At 39.8% G+C, this 10,812-nt stretch overlaps 1 protein-coding gene across 4 annotated transcripts in view; it reads right to left on the bottom strand.

The window, feature by feature from the left end:
- Positions 1 to 1,332: 1,332 nt before the first annotated feature.
- The window catches only part of PPHLN1 (periphilin 1), a 71,803-nt gene continuing 62,323 nt past the window's right edge, over positions 1,333 to 10,812 (bottom strand). For 3 of the 4 annotated variants that reach the window (XM_087767540.1, XM_087767541.1, XM_087767542.1), the window contains one exon: positions 1,333 to 2,909. In XM_087767540.1, coding sequence (XP_087623666.1) covers positions 2,700 to 2,909 — 210 coding nt within the window. In that variant the 3' untranslated portion in view covers positions 1,333 to 2,699. The remainder of the gene's footprint in view (positions 2,910 to 10,812) is intronic. The other variant, XM_087767543.1, reaches the window with a different exon arrangement.

The following is a 10,812-nucleotide window of genomic DNA, read 5'->3' as shown; positions in this document are numbered from 1 at the left end:
GGTGGCGACTGTCCCACTCTGCACTGCACTGGTGCAGCCCCACCTTGAGTATTGTATGCAGTTTTGGGCACCTCAATATAAGAAGGACATCAAACTATTAGAGCGTGTCCAGAGGAGGGCGACCAAGACGGTGAAAAGTCTCGAGGGCAAGACTTACGAGGAGTGGCTGAGGTCACTTGTCTTGTTCAGCTTGGAGAAGAGAAGGCTGAGGGGTGACCTCATCACAGTCTGCAACTTCCTCAAGGGGGGCAGTGGAGGGGGAAGTGCTGATCTCCTCTCTCTGGAGACCAGCGATAGGACACGAGGAAATGGAATGAAGCTGCATCAGGAGAAGTTCAGACTGGACATTAGGAAAACGTTCTTCACTGAGAGGGTGGTCTGTCACTGGAACAGGCTCTCCAGGGAAGTGGTCAGGGCACCAAGCCTGTCAGAGTTCAAGGAGCATCTGGGCGATGCTTTTAGTTATATGGTTTAGTTTTAGGTAGTCCTGCGAGGAGCAGAGTTGGACTCCATGATCCTTATGGGTGCCTTCCAACTCAAGATATTCTATGATTCTAGGATTCTAGGATTGCAAGCTTAGGTCTTACTTTACAGAAAAAGACTTGAAAAATCAGATACTTTTATCATAGTAAACTTAATCAGACTTCTAACAAAGGAGACTCCTAACAAACTGCACAGTAATAATGGACATTTTTAATCAAAAAATATATTAAACGTGATTTCAGTATTTTTTTCGTTAGCATTTCTAACCCAAAGCAGAAACTCTGCTGTAACACCCTGAAGGCTCTCAGTCCTGTAGGCAAGTAGTGAAGCACTGTAGTTACGCTTCTGCCTCAGAGAAGACTTTGCCTGTGGTTTCATGACCGATCTCGGTAAGCCAGGTTGTTGCCAGAAGGGGCAGGTCAGGTCTAGCTACTCTGCCACAACAGGTTGCCTCTCTTCCCCTCTCTCCCTCCCCAAATTAGCATCCTGTAGGATCCATGAGCTGATTCCCACTCACTGCGCAGCCCACACAATCCCAGGTGCCAACAAGGTAAGTTGCAGGTCATCTCCTTTGAGCAATGTGAACTCTTAGAAACCAACAACAGCCAACTGCAAAACCACACCCTACTGACATTAAAACTAATCAGGCATCTCAGGAATCTGATATAATATGTATTTAATATACCATATCAAGATTTGCATGTGTAAGATGCTGTGATAGATACAGTACCTTGTAGATGCAAAATCATTGCTATTTCATTTACTTTTCTGCAAACCATCCTGATGAAATCCGAGAAGCTATCTTGAGAAGGGGGCTGAATTCAGTGACTTTTTCATTTAAAAATAATGTACAATTTGGAAACGGTGAGTTTTAGTCATTAGTCCTTTTACAGAGTTTCACATGTTTTTAAATGCAAATGTCTACAAAATAATCATGCTTATACTTACCTCTTTGTGACTATGACTCAAATTATTCCTTTCCTAAAATGTTGATAAAAAACAGTACCTTATTAAATGTAAAGCTGGACACAATCCAACAGTCAGGATACCGCCAATGAGTCCTAAATATTTTTCATCTCTGAAAAGTAATCACGTAGCACTGGCAGCCTTGTGACTCTCCTCAACCACTGTTCCCCAACTACAAGTCGCTCTATCAGGTCAAAAGTGGCTCCAGACATTACACAGAATCACCTAGGTTTGAAATGATGATGGGTTTGGGGCCTTAGGGTTCACCTTCACATTACATCAAATCCAAAGCAACTTGGAGTTACTAAAGAGACGGTCCTGCTTGCTTGCCTTGCCTCACCTAGCCACCCTAAATCCCTGTGCCTTCTTGATGTTGGAAGTAAAGATTACACAGCCTCCTAACTGTCAAAACTAATGCATGAAAAGTGGTGAGAAGGTGTAAGGGGGGAAGGGGAAAGAGTAGGAGAAGGGACCTTTCCCTGCTCAGTGGCTGCCTGCAGTTACAGTCTGTAAGGTGTAGTCAAAAACACAACAAAGAAAACATTTAGTTGCAAATATTGACAAAAAATTGAGTTCATCCTACATAATACTGCTCACTAGTAATGACTCACGATATGAAAACCACCAAAGTTTAAAAGGCATTTGCAGAACCTGCAATTAGAGCAAAAATACAGCACTTTTTATATCAAGTAGTTAGAGTTGCTCTGGCAGTCAGAGACTAGAGATAACCCCTAGTGTAATTTTACAGAATGAATCCGAAGTTTAAAATTAAACTATAATAAATAATTTAAATCATAGTTACGAACAATTTTGCAAGTCTTCCCTTCCTATAGTATATATGAAAACAAGACATATTTCTGCATAAGTTGAGGAATGAAGAGCTGCTTCTTGTTATTTTAATAAAAAATACAGTGTTTGAAGTTACACTTATAAACATCAAAACATAAGTGTACATCCATCGGACTGAACATTTTTTCCTACGTAACTGTGTAAAGGTTTCAAAAATAGTTTGTCACTTTACAGCATTTTTTAAAAGAACATCCTTTCAAAGGAATATATGTCAACAAGTACAGGTAGGAAGAATACAATTGAGGAGACCACAGTGAACAAGATATAGCCACCTGAGCTACTGTGAAGGAGTGCAGGCCTTGGGTTCAAATCTCCAACAAGATCTCCTCTTTCCCCGCAAAAAGCAGATTTATGTATTATGGCATACACAATGCAGAGGATCTAAAAGCACGTTTTTGTCCTTAGTATGAGCCCTCTTTGAAGGGTTCTGATAGACCTTGATTGGCAGCATCGTACTGAGCAATGAAATGTTTGAGTTCTTCAATGCATCGCTCACCTATTTCATGCAAATTCTGCCTCAGGGCAAACTGAATGGACTTCTCTAATGATGGATCTTTATCAATTAGCATCTTCACTACCATGCCAAAGGTTTCACAGTCTTGTCTGTAGACCTAGAAACAACACATTTTAGAAAATGATTAAATGCAAAAGACTCTTTACATTAGCACACCAACAGCCCTCATTGAGTTAGGTGCTACTGCAGATCCAAACCAAACAAAGAATATTAGATTTCACATGAATTTCAACTGTAGGACGTATTTGCCTTTTCCTCTCTTCTGACCTGTGCTAACACAAACGTAACTAGTTCAGAACTATCTGGATACAAGAAATAACTCTTATTGGAAGAAATGCCTTAAAAAGAGAAATTAAGTTCCTCCTGCAGCAATATTTAATAAATAACAGCAGAGCAAAATGCAAATGCTAAACCAGATTTTCATTGCAAATATATGTAAAATTAATTTAACCGTGACATGTCTAGCAATCTCCATCTTTATACAAAGCAACAATAACTTAGTTTGTGATCTTTCCTAATACTTTAAATACAAGTTACGTTTAAACAACTTCACCAAATTATGTTTATTTGTTGGATATCTCTTTTTGTCAAAGTCCTTGACAAATACAACTTTAATCAGTTTAACTGCATTGGTGATTCAACCACTAAGGATAAGAGAAACCTTGGCAGCGGTTTGCATGAACCCGTCTGATCTTGCACTGCAGGGAATGAAGAGTTTACAAGTCAGTTATATACCACAGTTGAGGAGAAGTAACTTCTCGTTATCGCTGCAACTGTTTTTCAAACAAACATCTGACTATGCTCTTAGGCGGTTTTCAAAGAGAGTCAGTGGCCTTTCAATTATTTTTTTTTCCAAATTCCAGCTAAGGTTATTAATCTAACCATCCACCAAAAAAGGAACTTGTCAAATTCTTCCAACTGCCAGATGCAGTTCATTTTCACACCTCTTTGGCCAATTTCCGTTTAGAAAATACACTGGCTTTTTGAATGAAGATAACTCAGTTTTATACCTCTGTACATTTTTTAGGAGAAAAAAATATCTAAAATGTTGATATTCCTCAAAGTATGATTATTTTTTATTATTGTGTGCTTGTGTTAGAACTTGTTTTTTACAGAGATATGTGACCCTTTCCTCCCATATTTATTTATATTGAGGACACAAAGGATACAACTGTATATAAGCAATTCCCCATTAGTAAAAAAGAAAGAAAAAAACAAACAAAAAAACCCCCACAACCAAACACCACCACACTGTTTTATTCATAAGGACCAGTCCAAAGGCAGCTCAAGCATATTCATGTCAGAGAAGCGGGGGAAAAAAAATACATTCTGCACACAAATTAAACTATTCTCAGAAACACAATGATTTAACATGATACCTTTAATAAAGACAGTTCTCAAATGTTTGATAGTATATTCTATAATAATAGTTTAAAATGAGACCCACTTTTCAAACACTGGTTGGCAAATAAAAGAAAATCTTTTGGAAGAAACTAATTTTCAACAGAGATTAAGAAGTCAAAAGGAAGAGTGCAGCCCAAAACGAACTGGAGCTAAACATCTTAAGTGTGGAAACAGTGTGCGCATGGCATTTTTTTCTGAGAGGGGGTTTGTCTCCTGCTTTGTGTTTAGTTCTTTGGTAGTAAAATATCAGCAAGAAACAGAGCTCTCAGAGTTCATGTTCCACAGCAAGTGAAACACGGTACTTGCTAAGAGAACTTCAAACAGAGCAAATTTGGGTTTCTTTTTTTCTGACTCTTTCCAAGGAAAAAGCTCCGGAAGAATTGCTGTATCTGATTAACCATATGACAGACAGATGGTATTTCACTTTGGATAACTCTGGCCTTTCACATCCTTGCAGCATGCTTGCTAGCACCTTCACAGAATGATTCCTGAAAGGTTTTTTCTCCCCAGAGCCATTATGTTTTGGGGGAAATAGTTCAAAACCTTTTTTTTTTTCCTTATTGCATCTCTATTTGTCCTATTGTATCACCTTTGAAGTGGTCAGACCAAGGATGTGTGAATGATCTTCCACAGGTAAATGAACCCGGTACCTGTCAGTCTTCAGAGGACGCTGTGCAACACCGGCATGAGTGAAACCCTGACACTAATCGAGAACACAGACACATCGCCCCATCCTCTGCACGGGAAGGCTCCAAAAGCTATAACTGAAGGAAATGCTCTACTTTTAATTGGTCTTCAAATTAATGGCAAATAGTGCTATCTGCTATTTCTCTCACACACCACAAAGAGCTAACCCAGATGAGATTCTCTGACCCTTAGCATATAAATATTAGCTCAATCTAAGCACATTTTTCTTCAAAACTTTCACAAAAGAAGACTTGGAGGATAATCAAGAGAGCCATCGTTGCCGCTGCGTCTGGAGTCAGAAGTCACTTTGCTGTCACAACAATCTGGAAACTAAACATCTTCATACATGAGATGAACTTTTTCAATACTTTCTGACAAAAGACTTCAAAAAATAGAATTGACCTAAACTAGGGGAAGAGGGTGAAGGTGGAGCAGGAAGGCAGTTCTAACAACAGAAAACAAAGGAAACGGCTCAGCTCCTCCAACAACAATTGAGCAATTTTCCCTCAAGAAGCTTTCTACCCCAGCTGCTAATTCTGATCCTCCTTGTGCAATCTGCCGCCTTCTCAATTGTGCTGATAAACCTATTTGTATAGCTGCGACGTAAATTGCATCACTGAGATGATCCCTTTTAAAATTACTTCCTCCCCAATTAATGTGATTCAGTGATTCAATTCTAACACCAGATGCATCAGCACAACTGAAAGAACTGTGAGCCACAGTCGTGAAGTGAAAATAACTTCATAAACCAGTTTATATCTGAAGCCAGTGCACGACTAACAACCTCTGAGAGAAGTTATTATGTTTTGCTGAACAGAGTAGAGACTATCAATTACAAGAATACCAACTACTGCTTAATCAACTATTTGAAAAAAATACAACCCACTACTTAACAAAAATTGTGAAAGCACTCGAAGCTCTTGAAAAAGAGGATGGTGGCGTGGCATATTAAAATCCATCTTTCCAGAGAAGAGAAGGAGGCTATTTCTGGAAAATAAGCTGGGAATAGGATGCTTAAGGAAGAGAGAAAACTGCAGAAAAGACTCCAAACAAGCAAAAAAGCTCTCTGTCAGAGAAAAATACTGGAAGAACTTGTGACCCAACAAGGTCTGAAAATATCCCTATCTTTAAAATTCCAGCTGATACTGATTTTGAGCTCAGACCATGGAAAGCTCATCTGTAAACATCTGGAACTAAAACCTGAAAATGATTCCATGTGTGGGGAAAGAAGGAATAACATTTTTATCTTGAAAAACAAGAAAGGAAAAGATACCAAAGACATGATTATTCTGTCTGATATATATGTCAGGTAATCCTGAAAACAGCTAAAGCCATAGGGTGATCATTTGCCAAGGCCACAGCATACTTTTATTCTCTGACCTAAGCTACAGCACCAGCATAATGGAAACAACATGTAACACTTTAGTAAGCAGACGAAGGAGAAGCAAAAACAGCTGTTCTATTCCCAAATATATATTTATATTTATTTTATACACATGCACACACAAAATATATATATAGTCTTGGTTTTCCTACAAATGAGAAGTATATAAGCTGAATTCATGTTCTCTTTGAAGAGTTTTCCAAAATCAGCACATCTGGCATCTGTAAGTTCAGAGGATCACAAATATGCCTACTTTTATATTATTCTCATGGCTTTTTAGCTCTTCTGATTCTTACATGATAATAGCATAGAAGCTCTGGCTAAGATCAACTCTTCAGTGTGCTAGTCTCTGTATAAACACTTAGGTTTTGTCTAGATGCAAATCTAAAGGTGTGATGCACCTGCAACGTTAGTGAACACTCCTCATGTATTTGAGAAAACTAAACCAAAATTTGCACTGTTAGAACTGTTTAAATATAGCTAAGAGACATTTACTTCCAGATCTAGCTAGAGCAATGGAGATGTTAGTCCCCTAGGTTGGAGGTGATCATCAGTTGGAGGTGATCGAGCCCTAGAACTCACCAGGTAGAATGAAACTTTTGAGAATTCCCTAATCTGCATCTGTGCAAAGTTTTCACAGTTAACCTCAAAGCGCCATCAACAGTGAATTAAATTACAGTGTATGACACTGACATGGAAGCGATGAAGGATACCGCACATTCTCTTCTTCCAGCTCAGCTTTGGGACATTAACCTCTGGCGGGAAGAAGAGGGGCAGAAGCAAGCAGACGAGGACTGCTCATTTCTTAGACTGCTACATCCCTCCTGCGATGATCATCTAAAAATGGTCTTGGCTTAAACCAAAGAAAACATATTGAATGGGTTAGGTGATGGGTGGAAAACACCATCACCAAAATGTGGTTGTACCTCTGAACTCTGGGCGTGGATGAAGTTATACCTAGCTAGGGAATACCTTGACGATGTATCTACTACTCACTGACAAATTCCGCATCGTTTCCTCTCCATGCCTAGCCCAGCCCCGTGTTCTTCTCCAAAACTATTCCAGAGCTGCCTGTGTATTTTGCGCAACAGAGCTGTTGGACAACATAAATGGTAATGAGAACAAAAACTAGAACTTAAGACGTCCTCCCCTGCAAGTGACTACAGTCTGCAGAAGAGTCAGAAACTTTGCCATCTTGGTCTCAAAGTCTTGCATACCTGGCCAAAAAGGAGCTTCATTTCAACAGCAAGAGTAGATACAATATTCAAAGGGGACAAGGCCAGGAAAAAGAGAGAAGTTAAAATGGAGATATTCACAACCCTTATTTCAAGCCATTCACGAAGTTTCCTCAGCTTAGCTCTACAGTCTCTGCAAAGAAAGGCTTTTTAACTGCTCAAGGTGATTTAGAACAGCTAGAACTACAGCTTCTGCTCTATGCAGCCTTTGAAGAAGAGGGAAACAAGACAGAAGTTCCCTGATAATTGGAAAGACCTCCAGGAAGACTGGTCCCACCAGGCTACAAGTTAGCCCCTGTATCTCCCATGTCCACAGCTGGTAGAAAGTACAACTGAGTAGCAAATGGGAGATGCAAATTTCCCCTCTCTCTCAGAAATGACTAAACTGAATCTTCACTTCTCATTTCTCAAAGAACTGTTCTAATGAATGTGCTTTATTTTATATAAAGGTAGACAACATTAACTACCTTCTCCAGCTATGGTTTTGAATGAATACGACTGTGGCACTTTTTCTGAATGCTCTTGGCTTTATACACACGTAAAAGCCTCTTGAATAGGAATCAAGAGACTCAGGCATGCAAAGCTCAAGCAGCTTTATGCAAGAGATGGGCAAATTCATTTCAATGCAGAAGGTGGTACTTCTGCTCACAAAGGCAAGCAGGACCACCAGGCACGAGAACCATATCCATTAAGTGGATGTGATGATTTAGCAAGTGAAATTAATGCCCATGATTTAATCTGTAATTTCCAATCCCTTGCTCTTTTTCATCACAATCTTTCCTGCATTTTTGAGTATTCTTACCATTCCATACATTTACAGATTCATCTAACACTCTCTCACCTCCAGCAGCATTCCTTCTTCACAGCAACACGACACAACTCTCGGCTCTCTGAGCAGCTCTGCACTCTATGTATACAGCCCAGCATCAGTGCTTGTGAGTCAGTGCTCAGAGATGCCTGTTCTCAGCTCCTCACCCAGAAAGCCAAAGACCCTCAAGGCTCAGTTCACATGAGGGAAGGAGTTAGGGCTGTGGCTCAGAAACCACGTTAAACAGCCTGCAACCCTTAGATACTAACTCACCCTTGAGAAGATCCAACATGCCCAGCAATCACAATCTTGTATCTGTGATTCATGCAAGTATTCATTTAAAATATTATCTTTCAGAAGACAGAAACTTTTCAGTTAGTAAGGGCACATTTCCCACAAGTATCAAATACCCCATGCATGCTTGTTTTAGAAGCAACATGCTCACTGGTAGTTGTTTGATTTCTGACAAAGGTAGAGCTTGAACTTGCAGAGCACAAGCATAGCACCAGTTTGAAAGCCGTACCATATCCCCTCCAGACACCCCGTTAATGAAAGGGCAAACTGCCTGAAATCTCTCTTGCTTCAATGATGCCCCAGGGGTCCTCTACACCAGACAGAGGTAACAGCTTTTGTTCCCCCAGCTACACCATGATAGCTAGGTTGGTATAGCCCTCTGGTGGTATAAGCCAGCTTCTTATTTCCCCTCCTCAGCAGACCTAAAATAAGTCCGACAAAGCACTCTTCTGTTAACACAGCCACATCTATGCCAGGTTTTCTGGCATGGGTAGACAGACTATGAGGTATAATTTTTCTTGTACTCCTAACTAAGAGCTATGCTAAAAGATTTTGTAATGTAGACCTAGCTCTAAGCTGACTGCATATGCAGTAAGATTTTGCATTATAATTGTGCATGTAAACTCTAGCAAACTGGGAAACTACTATCCACTGAATGACTTCAGTACTGCTGGTATCAAAGTGTTTTCCTTGCCAAAGACATCTTTTAAAAGGAATTATTACCTCTCCCCAAATCACTACTTTTTAATTTATTTACATACTATCTTGGATCTTTCTCAACCATGCAAATTAGACTTTATTAACCTACCCGAAATTTACTCTCCTCAAGTACAATAAGCTAATCCTCTACTGAAAGAGTACGGAGAAATTTTCGTTACTGCAGCGGCAATGTAATTGTACGGTTATGTTTATGAGCACAATATATAAATTTATAGCTCCACAGCGCAAAGAATGCTCAGAACTGTCATTAAACCACTTGCAGACAATTCCCATGATCAAGACATTTAAAATTGGTTTTCAACCAAGATGAACTATTTTTCATGGTTACACAAAGCTAAATTAACGTACAACAAATTTAATACTTGGTTACAATAGTGCTATACAATTTTTAATTATAAAATACCAACAAGTCTACTCCATTCCTTTCTTAAAAATGCACTAACAATTTTGCCTTGAATCTATGTAATAATTTTTGCACCCATTAATCAATGTGTTTATAGACCAATTAGATATTCATTGAAATGCAAATTGGAGGAAACAAGTTATTTAATCTACTATGTAATAATGACCAATTTCATGTTAATTTGCTACTTACTGAAGATATGCAAAATATTAAAGTTATTTGCACTTAAATGCAATTCTGCCTCCCTTTCCATTGAAAGTTTCAAGCGCCTGGTTTAATAGATTTAATTGGCGTTCAGAATGTAAGCCCACCATTTCTGGCATTGAAATACCTGACTGAAAGGTCTGCTGGAAGTCCCTCATGTGGAATACATGCTGACAGAGCCATCATTTTACAAGAAGCGTGAATTCCAACTTGAACTCTGCTTTGCCCTCAAGAACCAGGACTGGCAAGGTGGGGGGTGGCGGGCGAGCACAGTGCAGCAGGGACAGGCGCTGGGAGCCGCAGCCCCTGGGAGAGGCAGCTGAGGCCACCCCCCTCTGAACTCCCCAGGAGCCGGTCGCTGCTCCCTATATGGGGCCACAGTGTTTCTGTCCAGGTGGTCCACAGCATCTTACTTCTAGGACACAGCATCTCGTGCCTGCGTTTTTATCTATTCCTTCGATTAAAGTAATTTGAAAGAGGAAGATGGAGTCTAAAACAACACCACCACAAGGCTTCCCACTTCATTTTAAAGTAGAATTCTAGTATGAAAAGAGATGAAAAGTGCTCTGTAAAATTGGGGGGGTGGGTGTCTTTGTCTACAGTAACAAATTCTCTGCTGAGTTTGCACATACGTTTTAAGGCTGAAAACCCTCAAGAGTTAGTTTGGGCCCTGAGACACAACTCTGGCCTTTTCCATGCTGTGTAATACACCGGGAAGAAAACACGCAGGCCAAATTATTTACTTGCATGAAACCATTATCTCCAGTTTAAGCTCAAGGCATCATCTGGATACTCCTTTGCTTCATATCATGCCCCTGGTGACACCTCTGCAATTACAGTGAAGTCATGGGGTTTGCACAG

Source organism: Nipponia nippon, unplaced genomic scaffold (assembly GCF_047370975.1).
Source record: "Nipponia nippon isolate SJK-2023a ecotype South Korea unplaced genomic scaffold, ASM4737097v1 scaffold_3, whole genome shotgun sequence".
Lineage (NCBI taxonomy): Eukaryota > Metazoa > Chordata > Aves > Pelecaniformes > Threskiornithidae > Nipponia > Nipponia nippon.
The sequence above is the reverse complement of the archived record's forward strand: the minus strand, read 5'-3'. Positions and strand labels throughout refer to the sequence as shown.